Source organism: Sinocyclocheilus rhinocerous, unplaced genomic scaffold (genome assembly GCF_001515625.1).
Source record: "Sinocyclocheilus rhinocerous isolate Xijiao unplaced genomic scaffold, SAMN03320098_v1.1 scaffold1938, whole genome shotgun sequence".
Taxonomy (NCBI): Eukaryota; Metazoa; Chordata; class Actinopteri; order Cypriniformes; family Cyprinidae; genus Sinocyclocheilus; species Sinocyclocheilus rhinocerous.
Genome location: NW_015629065.1, coordinates 2,104,348 through 2,122,189, shown reverse-complemented (window position 1 = coordinate 2,122,189; position 17,842 = coordinate 2,104,348). Strand labels below are relative to the sequence as shown.

Sequence of the window (17,842 nt, the reverse complement as noted above, 5' to 3'; positions counted from 1 at the left end):
GTATTGTTGGCTATTGCTACAAATATACCCATGCGACTTGCGACTGGTTTTGTGGTCCAGGGTCACATATTAAAAGATCATGGGAATTTTGATTTCTCACTTCATGACCCCTTTAAAATTTTCAAAATGTTTTGTTTATTACAGGTTCAAATTAGATTTTGTTTTTACTGAATGAATAATACTTTGCAAATGAGTATATAAGAAATTATACTGAGTAGAGAAATACTCTTTTGTTGCACCCAGGGTGTGGGAGACGAGGTACTCCCATCTCCATGGCCTATACTCTGGCCTCGGGCCCCGACGTGGGTCCTGCCATTAGGCCCCAGCACTGCATCACAAAGGTAGAGCTCTCCGTCTGTGGCTCCAACCTGCTAGACCGCGACGTGGCATCCAAGTCTGACCCCTTCTGTGTTCTTCTCCATGATGTGGATGGCAACTGGGTGGAGGTAAGAAGTGATAAAAAGTGTTCACTTTCCACCTTACCTCCACAGATTTATTGTGGATAACACAGGTTAACCTTTAATAAAATCTGCTGATAGTTAGAGATAGAAAGCAGACTGACATGTGAATATGAAAGAAAAGAAGATGGAATTGGGATTGTAACAAAACAGACATGTAGAGATATCTTTGGGGACATGAGCACAAGTTGGAAGCATAGAAAGCTGAAATAGCTGGCATGTAGGAAGCAAAATCAGAGGAAAACAGGTTTTAATCTCTTCATACGCTGAATAAAAAAATGAGCCGAGGATCAAAATAGGTTGCAGTGCGAGCACACGTGTGTCTGTACAGTCTCTATGGGACTGTGCCCTCAGCGCTCCAGCCATCACAGGCTAGTGCTGCTGGTCAGTAGGGCAAGCCGGCACATTAAATCACTCTTCCACAGCACACTGTAACCATGGAAACACCAAGGGACAAACAAAGGAATGTGTTTGTACTATAAAAATGCATGGTTACATGCATTTTAGAACATGATGTGTTTAGGAAATAAGAACGCTAATAATAAATGAATAGATTTACATACAGATTTACAAAAATAATAAACAAAGATTCTGCCCAAGCTGTTATTAATGTTCTTATGATTGCTACACCAGTATGGTACTGATTGTGAGTAATGCAAAATAATCTCATTACTGTAATAATTAATAATGCATTAAATATGAATATTTTTGTATATAAAGATTTACTGTTGTGCTGCCTTTCATTTGGGATACCTTGAAGTTGTGTTTTTTTCATTTTTTTATTGCACTAATATTTTATTACTTTATTACAGTAATAAGAAAAGTTTGAGTAATAGAAATAACAGATTACAAAATGACAAAAAAAAAAAACTTTACAAATTATTACAGTCTTAATCAGGGTGGTGTCGTATTTAAATTTTGGCAGGAACGAAAATGAGGCTAGGAGGGATAAAAAAAAATTATTGCATTCAGTGGATTGTACTGTTGTTTAACATTTATGCATTTAACAACATACCGATTGTTACAGTCTTAATCAGGGTGGTGTCGTATTTAAATTTTGGCAGGAACGAAAATGAGGCTAGGAGGGATAAAAAAATTTATTGCATTCAGTGGATTGTACTGTTGTTTAACATTTATGCATTTAACAACATACCGATTGTCGAGTGCCAAAAAAAATAAATAAAAAAAATCAGTACACAAAAGCTCCATAAAACAGTTTTAAAAGTTTGCAAAAATTATGTGACGTTGGACCTTTATACAATGGATGCCATGTTAAAGACTGCAAGTCTATCCCTGACAGCCTCGTTTTCATCCGCATTCAATTCAGTGTGGTGTTTAACTTAAAGTCTAGAACTTTTTTGGGGATTTTGTGCCATAAAAATAATGCTACAATGCCAAAGAATCATGATTTTTCTTAAAAATATGCTTTATTTTTTATGCAAAAAATAATTTCAGATTTATTTACTCTTGATTTAATTTACGGAGAGATGTGACCTGAGAATATTGGTAAATTAATTTGCCAGCTTGATATATTGGGCTATCTTTTATCTTAACTTTTAGTATTTCACTTTTCACCTAATTTGCAAAAGTTATTTTTATACTTTATATTACACTACTGAAAGACATTTCATTACAGCTGGCTCGAACAGAGACTGCCGTGAACAATCTGAATCCAGTATTTGGTGTAAAATTCCAAGTGGATTACCACTTTGAGGAGGTCCAGAAGCTAAAGTTTGCCATGTTTGATGAGGACAAATGCAGCTCCCAGCTTTACGAACACGACTTTTTGGGTGAATTCACGTGCACACTGGGAGTGGTATGGTAACACTTTCATATTTTACCTACTTCCAGATCAATTTGCTATATTCTGTTTCACACCACTGTAATGAGATAATCTTGAGTAATTAACATAAGCTTTTATGATCTTAGTTATGATAAATTAGCTCTCTGTATTGCCTCTACTTGTGCGTTTATCAGGCCATCTGTTCTGTTTTAGATTGTGTCAAATAAGAAGCTACATCGACCATTGATTCTGGCTAATGGCAAGCCAGCAGGGAAGGGGGCCATCACAGTAAGACACCACATAATACACTATAACAGACATATGCATTGATGGAGTTTGTACCAGAGCATCATAATATGCTCTGTTTGGTCTAGATAACAGCCCAGGAGTTATCAGACAACAGAATAATCACCCTAACCATGTGTGGGAGGAAGCTGGATAAAAAAGTGAGTTAAGAGGTTGTGAAAACCATTCAAGTGCTTTAAAAAAGCGCTCGGTGATAGAGGATGCTGATGTTTTTGTTTGTGGCTGGTTTTCAGGACTTTTTCGGTAAATCAGATCCCTATTTAGAATTCCACAAACAAGGGGATGATGGGAAATGGATGATGGTTCACAGAACAGAGGTGAGATGCTAAATAGAAACTATGTTGCTGATATTCTCATTTAAGTCCACTTTTATTCCTACAGTTTTATCAGATGTTAAGCTTGTGTTTCAGACTGTATTCATCCATTTAATGAAGGCCAGGAAGAGAATAATAGCCATTTGTGTGTTTGACTTCAGGTCATTAAGAACACTTTGGATCCTGTATGGAAGCCTTTCACAGTGCCTCTAATCTCACTTTGTAATGGAGATGTGGACAGACACATCAAGGTGTGCCTCTATATTTTGTGTCTTTATCTAGTAGTCTATGTGTGTGGATATTACCAGTGTGTGAATATTTGTCTAGGTTATTTAATATAACATTTAATATATTAAAATGAAAATATATTCGTGAAATAAAGCTTCCAAAAAAAAAAAAAAAAGATTTTTAACTTTAGAAATTAGATTATTTTAGGTGAAAAAAGCTATTTGTCTTTGGCAGAAATCATGCAATTTCACTACCATTCAAAATAAGATTTTTAATAAAGATAGGAATACTTTTATTGAACAAGAATACATCAAATTGATCATTTAAAGACATTTATAATGCTACAAAATATTTTTATTTCAAATAAATTATGTGCTTTTGAATCTTCTATCCTGAAAAAATATCAGTATAATGGTTTCTACAAAAATATTTAGCAGCACAACTGTTTTCAACATTGATAATAATCAGAAATGTTTACATATTAGGATGATTTTTGAAGAATGGTAGCATGCGTCCAAATGCATTACGTCCAATCAGGTTGCAGCTTCTAAAGGCCATTTGTTTTAAAATTCTGTCACTCTGATGCTCTTTTTCATACAACAAAAAAATCATGGTGATCACTTGCTGTTCAGTTGAAAATTTGCTTGGTTTATAAAAAAAATATATATATATATATTTGGACCAGATTCAAACTCTTTCATGCTAATCTATCCTGAAAAAATATCAGTATAATGGTTTCTACAAAAATATTTAGCAGCACAACTGTTTTCAACATTGATAATAATCAGAAATGTTTACATATTAGGATGATTTTTGAAGAATGGTAGCATGCGTCCAAATGCATTACGTCCAATCAGGTTGCAGCTTCTAAAGGCCATTTGTTTTAAAATTCTGTCACTCTGATGCTCTTTTTCATACAACAAAAAAATCATGGTGATCACTTACTGTTCAGTTGAAAATTTGCTTGGTTTATAAAAAAAAAAAAACTATATATTTGGACCAGATTCAAACTCTTTCATGCTAAACAAAAACTATATCATTACTTTATCCCATCTTTCACCTATTCAAATAACTACTAAGCAGTTTCGATTTTTCTTTTGCTCATATGTCATCTCGTCCTGATGACCCAGAATTAATTCTGCCAAATTTGATCAGCATCCATTTCCTTTAACATGTTCATGCATGTCAGTACTCGCAGTAAACGTGTGATGTCACAGGTGCTGTGCTACGATTACGACAATGACGGAGGCCATGACTTCATCGGCGAGTTTCAGACCACTGTTAACAAGATGAGTGAAGCACAGAACGGAGTAGAGGTGGGCTTGCCTTCAATTAACACTGTAGAGATTCATAATTTCCAGAATGTAGGAACTAAATGCGTGAAGTAAAGCTTGGCTCACACGAGCATGTGGCACTTTAAGCAATATCGTATCGCATATCGCATATCGCATTTTTCTTCAATATCGCACAGCCCTAGCTCACACTAATGCCTGCCACTCTTGCGCCAGAATACTATGTGAGTACTAGCTATGCCTCATTATCTGGCATAATGAAGCTGAGAATTAGTGAGTGAGAGAGGGAGAGACAGAGAGGAGAAAAGAGGTGGGAGGGAGAAACAGAGAGAGTAACTGGTTCTTTTGAGATGCAAATCACTCTTATTTTACCGCTGCCTTGTTTACCAGAACAAGCATTATGTGTCACCAGTCACACTTAGGAAGAGCATGTGTAAATGTTCTCCTGGAGAAAGAGTTAGTGTACTAATAAATGCCCTTTTGCTCCTTTCAGGTACTGACATTCTTTTGCACAGCCTTAGCTAGGAGATATGATGTATTTAGTGCCATGTTGTAAACGAATTGAGATTATTATTGATTATAATAAATTTTTTATTTTAAATTAATTAATTTTTAAAAATTAATTAAAGTGGACAATAACACTGGACTCTCTGTTCACAGGTTGAGTTTGATTGCATTAATCCTAAAAAACAGAAGAAAAAGAGCTACAAAAACTCTGGGGTCATAATAATGAAGTCATGCAAGGTAAGGAAATAAAAAAGGGAATAAAAATGTTGACACATTCGCTGTTCACAGGCAACAAAAAAAGCAGTATTAAATACATTCTGCTTGCACATTAAAGCACCTTCCATGTTCCAGCTTATTTAATTACATTTATATTACGAATAAAGGCCTTTAATTGTGGCTTCTCTGTAAGGACAGATTAGTTTAATAGTGCTAAATCCTCTTTAAATAACATGTATTAATATCAGCACAAAACACCTGTCACTCTTGCACCGTCACCATTTAATCGCTTCTATTGATGGATTCAGGCATTAAAACAGAACATGACTAAATCTCCATTTGAACTCACATTAACAGCTTTTTTACAACCTTTAGCTTGAGGGAATGTGAAAGGGTGGTTACGTGTTTTGTATATGTGAATATAAAACGTTTTGCTTTTGCCGTTCCTTTGTTAGATTACGAGAGACTACTCCTTCCTGGACTACATTCTGGGTGGCTGTCAGCTCATGTTTACTGTGAGTATGATAACGTCACCTCTGGAATTGAATGTCTGTTTTTTTTTGTCAGTGATTTGAGGGGAGGGGGGGTTCATGCATGCAAAATGCAAAAAATATAATTTGTATGCAGATGATTTTGAAATATATTCTGTCACTGAGAAGAATTTTAGCTGAAAACCACAATGGCAGAATGCAATCAAGAGGGTTGTAAAGTGTCAGATTTGAAGTGTGTTTGATGGTTTACATCGCTGAGCGCAAATGATGGTTAAAGTCAAATTTGTTGAATCCGATACTCTAAAAGCTTTCTTTCCGTACACTGTCCAGTTGAGCAGGCTCTATATATGGTTCCTTTATGTGACTCAATTGCCTTCACCAGTGTGATTGGAAAGAAATGATACAGAAAGTGAGTGAAATTCACAGGTTGCTATAGTTACAGTGTGCTGCAGTGTAGAGGTCCATGTCTCTCATTTGAAACTAAAGACAGAGAGAGACACAGGGATGTAAAAAAGAGAGAGGGAGAGAAAGCAAGAGAAGCTGTGTGAGCCTCTGAACAAAGGAAAGTGATTTGATATCTTGTTTGCATGAGGCCACCTTATGATGCATGCTTGTTTGTTACCCTGCAGATTATGATAAGCCCTCACAGATTTCACCAGTGCAGTTTTTCTGTATAGATTATTATTATATTTAAATATGTTCCTATCTGTTAAAGGATTAGGCTAGTTCATCCAAAAAGAACATTCTGTTTACTCAGTTTTTGTTATAAACCTGTATGATTTTCTGTCTTCTGCAAAAACACACAAGGAGAAATTTTGAAGACTGTTATCCATGCTCTTTTCCATTCATTTGTATTAAACAGGGACTGGTCATTTTAAGCTTCAAAAAGGAAGCCAATGAATCATAAAAGTATCCTAGAAGTGAACTTCTGAAGCCATAAGTGTTTTGTTAGCTCACTCAGCCTTCCAGTGAGTTGTTAAAGAAGTAGTTCACTTCCTTTTTATTTAAATGGGTGGTTGACTGTTTTTTTTATAGGCTTGATTGTGTTTATGGGGTGCAGTCTAACATGTGTTAATGCTTCGTTTGTTAAAAAACGCATTATTTTTCACATAATTTACCTTTATTCCACACCTCTCAGTCCCTACCAGTCGTTTTTGTAGGCATTAAACTGCCAGAATTTTAAAAGACGATATCTCCGTTTGCATTGAACTTTCAGCTTCGTAACTTTGCAGATATTGTTAATGATCAAACAGCAACATTACACACTAACTAACATTAAAAAAGTGAAATCGCAATCAACCACCCCTTTAAGGAATATATCTAGTGAAACGATTAGTCATTTTCTAAAACAAATACAAATTTATATAATTTTTAACCATAAATGCTCGTCTTGCACTGACTAGCTGGACCTCACGCATTACGTAATCACGCACGCGTGACGTAGGCAGAAGTATCGACCCAGTGTTTACAAAGCGAACGTGCAAAGAAAGTCAAACGGCCTTTACAAGAAAAAGTAAAACAACGATGTCGGACGATTTTGAAGTTGGAGGAGAAAATGAGATGGAGTTTTTCGCCCTACCCTACCTTTTTGAACTGAAATACAGAGACGAAGAGCTAACCATGTGTGACTTTTACAAAGTGATTACGCAATGCGTGAAGACGTGCATGCGAATCGCAGAGCTAGTGCGACCATTTGTGGTTAAAAGGTATATAAATGTATATATATATTTTTTTTAAATGACTGATTGTTTCGCTAGATAAGACCCTTCTTCCTTGGCTGGGATTGTGTAGAGCCATTTTAAGCTGCATTGAAATTGCAATTTGGACCTTCAACCCATTGGCCGCCATTGAAGTCAATTACATGGTAATTGATTTCTTTGCGACTGAAGAAAGAAAGACATGAACATCTTGAACCCGATCAGTTTGATTTATGAATGAATCATTCAGAACCGATTCATTCATGAATCTGACATCACTATTTCTATTGTCAATGCACCAAGAAAACGGCGTGAGAGTGACTAAATGATGTTAGCATTCTCATTTTTGGGTGAACTGTCCCTTTAAACTTGACAGTTGTTGACAGTATTTGTGAAGACACTGTCTTCAATTTCTTCCAGCAAAGATTAATGGTTTAGGTCATTTACTGCTTTCCTGCTTTCACTCCATCTTTCTTAAAAGATCCAGTGTGCTGGTAGTTCTTCTTCTTCTAGTATCTTCTTCAGCGCTGCAGCTGTGATCTCAGTTCTCAGTCCTCCTGCAGCTTCAGTGCAGCTGTTTACCAAGTACTCACAGCATCTTTATAAAGCCAGTCAAGCTCAAGGTTCAACAGTGGGCAAACAGACTCATGAATGCAGCATTCAGAAGATATGTTTTCTCTTTATATTGAAGATGGAGAAAGGGCTTTTAGGATTATACTCACTGTAGCAAAGGACATTGCAGAATTCTGGAGAGGAGAATTGGGCAAGGTCTGTAGATTATTTTATATCATTTTGAGGTAAAATCCAAAATTTTAGTCTTCAGCTGTGTTGTCTCCTTTTAAGCTGTACTTCTTAAAGAAACAGTACACATAAAATGAAAATTCTGCCATCATTTATGGTGCCATGGTGGAGGGGAAAACCAAATATCTCCTTTTTTGTTCAACGGACGAACAAAAATTTAAAAAAGAGGGCAGTAAATGATGACAGAATTTTAATTTATAGCTGAACTCTCTCTTTACTATGGTGTGAAGGGCGTATTGTATATTCCATGACTCCATATTTATCTACTGCAAGACAGATACTCCCGCAAAGAAACAGTTGTAACAACCACACCAGAGAAAATAGAGTAGACATCACTTCAGTTTATACTCATGTGCTAAACTTCACAGCTCGGTCACCCGGAGGCCATGACAGGCAATGTGAGGATGACTACAATAAAGGGCACCCTCATTCTGTCACCTCCTATTCCCTTCGTCCTATCATTTCCACCCTCTTCCCTTTCCATTCCCATCATTAATCTGTTTTCAGCCTCAGGGGAGTGATCATCCAGTGTGCTCTAGCAAGTGTGAATGTTAGACACAGGGTTTCCCCTGCATTGGTAAACATGTTTTGTCGCAAGGATGTAGTTGGAGAACATGTTTCCTGGTTCATGACTGCCATATAGGACAGAGCTATCAGATCTCAGCTTGAGCAGATCTGACGGTACAACCTCCCTGGGTGTTAACAACATCGCCTTTAGCTATGAGCTTTGATGCCCCACTAACTGAGGGAAAAGCTTATTAAATGCATCGTACTAACAGCTGCTTGTATTTTTTTATACACCAGTCCAATTGGCATGCATTAGCGTATTACATTGTGAATGTGTGTTTCTCCAGGTTGGCATCGATTTCACAGCGTCCAATGGCAGTCCCAGGGAGCCGTCGTCTCTGCATTATATCAACCCAATGGGCAGCAACGAATATCTGTCCGCCATCTGGGCTGTAGGCCAGATCATCCAAGACTATGACACGTATGTAACAGTGTTTTTAATAAAAACACAATTTAAAGGTCTGCATATGGCCACAAAAGCAGTGTCTGATTAAATCACACTCCTTCTTGTTCACACTTCATTTCCACAGGGACAAAATGTTTCCTGCACTTGGATTTGGGGCTCAACTCCCACCCGACTGGAAGGTGAGAAAAAGCGTCCATAACTGTGTGTGCATTTGTGTCCACGTAAATTTATTTTTGTGTGTTTATTTTTGTGCATCTCATACTAGTTGTCCTTTGAAATAATCAAATGGAATTGAATGCGAAAGGCTGCTAAAGCTTTCGGAAGTGTTAAATGGAAACGAGAAAGTGCAAGACAGAGAAGAGGCAGATAAAGAAAATCAATAATACTCACATATCCCAATGATTATGCAACTGTCATCCCATCTGCGTTGCCATGGCACTGGAGTGAATACAAGGAAGTCTGAGGGGGGGATTTCACAAGGAAAGAACTGCACCCGCCTTTAGTGCTGTTTAATTCCATGCATTGCGTTTCTTTTAGCACTTATCTCTGCTGCTTGTTATTTATGCCCAGTTATAGTGTTCTTCTCTATCAATTGATGAATAACTGCTGCTATGATCAATAGAAATTGTACACAAACCTCTTAAACTATAACAGCGTAACATGAAAAATAGCACTTGTGCCAGAAAATGGCACTTGTGGAGTTTTGTGAATAAGGCATCTTTGTGCTGTTAGTAATTGCAGTGACTTATATATGAAATAAACATTACTGTTCAATAGTATCTAGTCCAAAAGAAGTTAATACTTTAGCAAGGATGCATTAAATAGAGCAAATGTGACCGTAAAAACATGATGGATTTCTTTTATAAATAAATGCTGTTCAGACTTTCTATAAATCAAAGAAATCTGGAAAAATGTATCACAGTTTCTACAAAAAATTAAGTAGCACAGCTGTTTTCAACATTGATAATAAGACATAAACCAGATCCCAAACTTTTGAACAGTAGTACTGTATGTGTCATAAATATATTAAATGTCACAATCACCAGCTGGCCATCAAGGGCACTCCAGCTGTTGATTGTGACATTAAAAATTTATTAGTCCTATTTTTTTATTATTATTATTATTTTTTTATTATTGTATTAGTCTTTTTTTAGCTACTGACGTGTTATTGTTGTTGTTTTTCTCTCTTTGTATTCCAGGTATCCCATGAATTTGCAATCAACTTTAACCCCACCAACCCTTTTTGCTCAGGTGAGGCTCACAAACATTTTCCGCAGCATCCACAGATAAAGTTAAGTTAGTATCTATCATGGTGTGTTTTATGTACATGCAGGTGTGGAGGGGATCGTTCAAGCTTATTCCAACTGCCTGCCTCACATCCGCTTCTATGGACCAACTAACTTCGCCCCCATCATCAACCACGTGGCCCGCTTCGCTACCCAGGCCCTCCAACAGGACACTGCAGCAGTAAGTGTCAAAACATTCAAGAGGATCATGGGTTTTCTGTAGGAAAAGTAGGAAAGAAGTCTAGCTGGTTAATCTAGGAGCAATCTAATGCTTGGGATAGTAAGCCAAACCTGTTTCGGAAGTACATTTAGCTTGTTCGGATTGTATGATAGCTTGTACACTGATAAATTGATGGCTTTAGCAGATAACTCTCTGAAACGCTTGCCATCTGTTGGCCATGGCAGTCTCACATGTGAAGCTAAAGCACTTTGGAAACCTCTGTGAAGTTGGCACCCCATGAAAAGAAATAATCACCAAAACTATGCCATTTGTTTGTGCTACGTTTGTGCTGATTTGTGCGGCAAAAACGAACGTTTGTTCCACCCCAGTTCCTCTAAATCGCACAAAACCGCTGTCATTCGTTTGTGCTCGATTTGTGCTGAAGGCTACTTGCTTTGAATTACGGCTATAGAAATGATAATGTACAAAGTAAACTTGACATAAAATTGTTTTGTTGGTATACCTTGTCATAAATGATTGCATTTAGGCTGATTCAGTGATATTTGTAACTTGAATAAACCAGTTAATTTAGTCCTATGTAGAATTTTTTGAACAACAAACAAGAACACGGACATGTGATAAGTTGCAATAGCCTGCAGAGAAATTTTCAAACACTGTTATACACACAAAGAAAGATTTGGATTTGGTGCTTGATGAAATCACTGACAATAAAACTTAGAAAAACACACCAGCAGATTTGCAAACAATAGAAGACAGGAATTTGGATGAGCGGCTTGCGTGACATCACTTTTCCTCCAGATATTTGTAAAGTCTTACAGAGGAGAAATAAATGGAATGTTCATTTTAACGGCGCAAAATGAGCACAAACGAACGGAACCGTTTTAGGGCAATTTGGCAAGGAGAGCGTCCTGAATTAGCATATATTTGTTATTTTTTTAGGGGGGATAAATACAGTGTTCAATATTCTAATGGCAAAAATCGAGCACAAATGGATTAGAACGATTTAGACTCACTGTAAAAAAATAAAAAACCTTTTACAACTTAATGCTGCCTTGAAATTTAAGCTTAGTCAAATTGAAATATGAAGTTGGTGAAAACTTGGATATTTGAGTTGACTAAATTTAAAGTTTTAAGGCAGCACGAACAATAATAATAAAAAAAAACAATGGGCTGGAGAGTGAAGTTTTCGTTATATTTATAGAGCTCATGGTTACATTGTTTATTCTAACGGCACAAATCGAGCACAAACGAAAGGCGCCGGTTTGGAGAGATTTGGACGGCATGGGGTGGAGATTGACGTCACTGTTCGTAAAAAGTTTATTTTCGTTATATAAAAGAAGCGGTCATAGTTGGGGTTTCTTTTAATGGCACAAACCAGCACAAATCGAGCACAAACAAACGTTTGCTGTCACTATTCAGCAGTTTAACAGTTAGTGGCCACTCATTAAATGGACAGAAAGGCTCGTCCTCAAGTTACAGACTGGTGTGTGTGTGTCTCAGCACAATACCAGATAGCAAGTCTCCATTTAAAAGCCTTATTAGTCTTATTACATCCCATTACTTTTGGCGACTTGGTCTGTAAGACTATGAGGAAAGACTGGAGTGGATCCACAACCACTTTACGCAAATCTCTCCACTGAGAGAGGAACAGTATTACTCTGTGTTCCCCCCCAGAAGCTGAGTGGAAACTGTAAAAGCTCCTCGGTTTCCTAGATAGGTGCAACATTTGAGTGAAGCACATGCGGACAGACCGGGGCTCACTCTCTTCCGTGATAGCACAATGTGTCTGTGTTTCATCAGGCAGGGTGTTCCTGCAGCTTTCCACTTGTGAAGTTTAGCTCACTCTGTTAACTTCCTGTGTGCGTGTGCAAAATTTGCTTTAAAAAAAAAAGCACTCTCAACTGTGGCTCTGTTAGTGCCTCTTGGCTTTAGCTGATTCTAAGCTGGCAATTTTGAATGAATTGCTAACCTAATCAACTGTAGACTGATTTATGGCTTTGTAAAATGTTTTACATTCACATACTTTGAATTTTCTCTCACTTTATTTGTAGCACAGACACTTTCTATTACTATTAAACTGACTGTTGGCTTCACTGTATTCAAGGAGAAGTACATACAATAATAAAACTTCTGTCATCAACATTTACTCCCCCTCATGTTGTTCCAAAATAATGACTTTCTTTATTCTGTGGAGCACAAAAGGAGAAGTTAAGCTGAATGTACTAGTTGTTTTTTGCATACAGTGAAATAAAGGGGGTGGTGAGTACCATAAAATATAAAAAAAATATATATTTATTTTACCATAAAAAAGTACCATAAAAATAATCTACAGTATATAACTTATGTGCTGTAGTTTTTGATGCTATAGTAGCTTTGTGGAAGGAACACAAATTTAGAAACACAAACCCTCCATCTCAGCACTCAAATCTCCCAAGTTTTGTTTCTGATATGCCAAATTCAAGTCACATGGACTACGTTTATGGTATGTTTTATGTGCTTTCAGGAGTTTGACAGCCTCTGTTCATAAATGGATCCTGAGTGAACTGGAACTATTGGTTTCCAGTAGGAAGTTGGATCATGGTGTCATCTTTAGATGACACATTTTTCTGCATTTGCATGGATAGAGAGGTTGTGTATGCAGATGGAAGAGAAGTCAGTGATCATTCTGGCTGGTGTTGTGTGTGTAGGATGGGTGTGCCTGTGTGGTTGTTTGCTGTTGTAATAGACAACAGGACTGACCCTGGCTCAGCAGAGCTTAATTGCTCCATAAGCCACTCACAAAATGTGCCTCCGGTTGTTAGTTCAAAGTCTGCTGAGGGGCTTTGAACAGCACAGTGCGCACAATTTCTCCTGCTCTTATTATCAGCCCAGTGGAAAACAACCATTAAAATCCCTTTTCAATTATAGCTATTTATAGAAGTTGATTCAGTGAACAAATGTTCTCTCTTTTCCCCCAGTTGTTCTTAGGTTTTAATGACTAATGAGGCTGCGCCCTCAGGTCTGCTCTGTGTACAGGCCAGCAGCAAGGCCAGCTTCAGAGGAGAAGGAGAACGGAGCGACGTTTTTTTTGTGGTTGCGAGGGAACAAGGCTACATACAGTAGAATGCCAGTGCTGTCATCATACAGACAACTGGCAAGACATGGTCTGATTAGAACATTTTTTACATTGAATTGAAATCTTTAAGTAAGTTGAAATGAGATATTATATAAAATTAAAAGGTGACTTGCATGAAGCCTGTTAAGTACATGTCCAGGTCATATTGCAGCCCAAATAAATGATATAGTGCATAAAGAAAATTAAGCCTCTTTTTTATAAAGAGCATTTTTGCATTGTGATTAATGTATCATTATATAATATTCTACAACAAATATGTATAATGTGCACCATGATATATACAGTAAACACTTAAGAATTTAAATAAAAATTAATATTACATAATTAAATTATCTAATTTTATATAATGTAATATATGTGTGTGTATTATATATGTAATTAAATTAATTATATAATAACTTAATAATTTAATTATGTAATATTCATATTAGAATATTCATATAATAACTATTTTAAAATACTATATATAAATAAATAATAAATACATTATCTGAAAAAAATAAAATAAAATAAAAACTTTATCTGTGTATTAGCGTAAATTATAAAATACACATATTTTTAAAAAAAAGAAAAGAAAAAAAAGTATAGTGTCCAAACACTTAGAATTTGAGGAAAAATTGACTGTCTTAAAAAAATGCTTCACTGTCTTTCAGCAAATCAATTATTTTTCTCATTTGAGCTTGGGGCGAATTAAGACCTGGACATGTTTTTTGGAATTCATCCAAAATGTGTTTTGTAAAAAATTACATTTGACTGAGCACCTTATTTGAGTCTGCTGCTTAAATGATTAAAATAACTGAAAATAAAGCAATGAAAGGCAATGAATGCATAATTTACATAGCTCAATCTCTCCTGGTACGCATTAAAAATGTCATGTCACTCAAAACTATAACCTGGATGAGCGCAAGCAGTTCCTCTGGTGCCGGATCATGAGCTGAACACAGTGCTGAACTCACACTTCATAACTAAACACACTAGGCCTGGAAGGAAAACTTAATAGTTAGTTATTATTTAACCTCCTTCAGGAGAGCCTAGAGCGCTTTCTATCCCTAATTGCACCCTGTCACCTCTAAAAGATAAAAATGGGTAGTGAAGAGAGATAGAGAAGAATAGAGCCTTAATGCAGTAGGAGGAAGATAGTGCTGCAGGCTCACAGCTTCTCTTAAAGCAGTGTGCCATAATCCTTATTTGTTTCAGTACAACTAAATGGCCATGAGGTCACCGGGAATATTTTATATGTATTTATACAGACATTTGAAGCTGAAGAAGAAACTCCCAGAGAAAGGTTTTCAGATGAAGAAATGTGGTTTCATAAGAGTTGCATTATGGGTGTGTGAATTTAGTGCTAGAACATTTGATGAGGTAATCAATCAGTTTTATGTATCTGTAAATATTCAGTTTAGCATCGTATGTGCCTCTGCTCTGGATAATGAGCCGCTAATGAGCCTGTCTGTTAGCACATCAAAAGCCCAGACTTCAGAGGGCACGGCAGGGAGGAAGAGGTCACTGTCATACACAGTCCACTGTAAGTGACCCTGGGCAGGTACCGCAAGAAACCCAGCAGCTAGCAGATACTAACTGCGTTTAAGCCTGTCCAAACAGTGTCTTTGTAAAGGTTAGGGAATCCAAACGAATTATGGTTGTTTTTCAACATGCTTCCTGCAGTATATTGCGGGTTTGGGTTTGTTATATGTTGGTTATTTGGATGGTAAGTGATAAGACAGCTTGTGTGACTTCGTTATGTTCTGAGTGTGTATATTTAGGAAGGTTAACACAGTGCCTACAGGAAGTGTTGCCCACAGTGACTCAGCAATACAGTATGGCGGTTAGGGCACGGGGCACAGCCTCGTTCCTTGTACCGTTACGCATGCTGTACTGTTCATTTGGTCATAATACACCTAAGGGAAGAGGGCACGGCCTTGTTTTGTGTCTATTTCTGTTCCAAATAAATGCCCACTGTTTATGTTGCCTTTTTGATAATAATTTTCAGTGATCTCTTGCATAATCCATTTTTTTTGGCACTTTCAAGAAAAGATGAGTGGTTCTTGCCTATGCAAAAATTGCCACTATGATGCTAATATGCTCTGGGTCATTGCTACATGGTTGCTAGGGGGCTCTGGGTGTTCAAAATAGTTTCTATGATATTCTGATCTCTAGATATGACTTGGGTGTCTCTTAATATACACTACTGTTCAAAATTTGTTCAGAATTTTTTTAATAAATATTTTTATTTAATGAGGACACATAAAATTGATCAAAAGCAATACTGAAGACATTTATAAAGTTACAAAAAAATCTTTTGAACTTTCTATTCAAAGAATCCTGAAAAATGTATCAGTTTATACAAAAATATTAAGCAACACAAATGTTTTTTTGTTTTTTTTTGATAATAAGAAGAAATGTTTGAGTACCAAATCAGCATATTAGAATGATATCTAAAGGATCATGTGACATTCAAGACTGTAGTAATGACTGCTGATAATTCAGCTTTGCCATCACAGGAATAAATTACATTTTGAAATATATTAAAATAGAAAACATAAGAGCATAAGAGACTTCTTTCAAAAACAATTAAAAAATCTTATCAACCCCAAACGTTTGAATGATTGTGTAAATGTTTTTTGCCCTTTTATTGCTCACCAGGTGAAAATTGTACATCCAATTGTTTAAAAAAGTGATTGCTATGGTCTTCAGAGTTGCTAAGTAAAAAGTCAAAAGAGACCATCCTAATATTTTAATGCCTAGATTTGAATCAGGTCCCTCTTTTAATAAAAGTCTATGGGATTTGTTTGCCTGTTTTATCTAAACATTGTAAGTCTGATCCCTTAGAAAAGTTCTAAAGTGCTTGCAAGCACCACTGATAAGTCATAGACTGCATAAGTGATGAAATATTTTTGTAGAGCAGGCGAGGGAACACTTTAGAATGGTGTTTCATTATGCAACGCTGTCAAGAGGCACTTGACTCAAAGATTAGTTGTCCACGAGAGTGTATACTGTGGTAAATACTTGATTTCTGTCTCATCTCACCAGAGTGGAAAAAATTAAGGACAGTTTCTTCTGCTGTTTGCCTATTTAGGTCACATCACCAGCTAAATTTAAGGCCAATTAGCTTTTGTACCAGCCTCTAAAGCCCCAGTTCTTATGTCTAATTTCTTCTGTGGCAGATCCTTTCTTCTTTCCGTGTGAGCAGTAGGGCTGGACTCCTGGAGGAAGTATTGAAGTATGGTGTCTATGAATTAGGGCTGGAGAGACAGGCAGCGCTCCATGCTAAGTGTTACTCTCAGACAGGAGCTGTCACGGAGAGGAGGAGGAAAGGAAAGTGACAGCGTAAATCCCTCCACACTCCCCGTCTGTCTGCCTGTTGTGTGTGGGGGGAGGGTGGTGTGGCTGCTTTAACAAGAAATTCAGCACATCACTGTCTTATTTTCCTTCAATCTGTCTTTGTATCTCAAGTAAACCGTCGGATTTGGAGCTAGATTAAATATCTGTCATTAGCAGCGCTTGCTAAATACTGTTGTTCATAATTAGGGTTAGAGGTTTTTCAAAATGTCAAATTGTGGAGCTTGTGTTTTTCTAAGTGATTATATGTACAATTTTCACCAGGTGGACGATAAAAAGGGCAACCCCCCCCAAAAATAAATCTTTATATTAAGCATGAACTCCATATTTAGGGCTTAGAAAATCATAGAAATTGCTCTTTTTACTTGGGACTTGTTTGTATGTAAAACTCCCAAACACCATAGCAACTGCATAGCAATGCCTTAGCATCCTGCTAGCAACCACTTAAAACACCCTAGCAACAGCATAGCAACTACACCAAATGTTTTAGCAACTGCATAGCAACACCCTATCAATTACCACAAACACCTTAGTAACGCCCTAGCAGCCTCCCAAAACACCCTATCAAGCATAGCAACTACAAATTTTTTAGCAACAGTATAGTAACAACCTAGAAACAAGCCCAAACACCTTAGCAATGCTCTGGCAACCACCCACAAAACCCTAGCATTGTAGATTTCATATCTAATGCTTAGAAAATGATATAAATGTCTGATTTTACTTGGACTTAGGTAATTAAACCCCCAAAACACCCTAGCAACCATGTAGCAACACCCTAGGAACCTCCCAGAACACCTTAGCAACCCACTGGCAACCAAATATTTTAATAGTACCTCAGCAACCACCCAGAGCATG

At 36.9% G+C, this 17,842-nt stretch overlaps 1 protein-coding gene across 1 annotated transcript in view; it reads left to right on the top strand.

Moving 5' to 3' along the window:
- cpne2 (copine II) overlaps positions 1–17,842 on the top strand; it is a 29,417-nt gene that overhangs the window by 9,099 nt on the left and 2,476 nt on the right. Inside the window, exons 2-14 of the mRNA XM_016550579.1 lie at positions 244–446; positions 2,095–2,274; positions 2,455–2,529; positions 2,616–2,687; positions 2,781–2,864; positions 3,023–3,112; positions 4,307–4,405; positions 5,042–5,125; positions 5,560–5,619; positions 8,948–9,081; positions 9,191–9,245; positions 10,266–10,317; positions 10,400–10,533. Coding sequence (XP_016406065.1) covers positions 273–446; positions 2,095–2,274; positions 2,455–2,529; positions 2,616–2,687; positions 2,781–2,864; positions 3,023–3,112; positions 4,307–4,405; positions 5,042–5,125; positions 5,560–5,619; positions 8,948–9,081; positions 9,191–9,245; positions 10,266–10,317; positions 10,400–10,533 — 1,293 coding nt within the window. The 5' untranslated portion in view covers positions 244–272. The remainder of the gene's footprint in view (positions 1–243; positions 447–2,094; positions 2,275–2,454; positions 2,530–2,615; positions 2,688–2,780; positions 2,865–3,022; positions 3,113–4,306; positions 4,406–5,041; positions 5,126–5,559; positions 5,620–8,947; positions 9,082–9,190; positions 9,246–10,265; positions 10,318–10,399; positions 10,534–17,842) is intronic.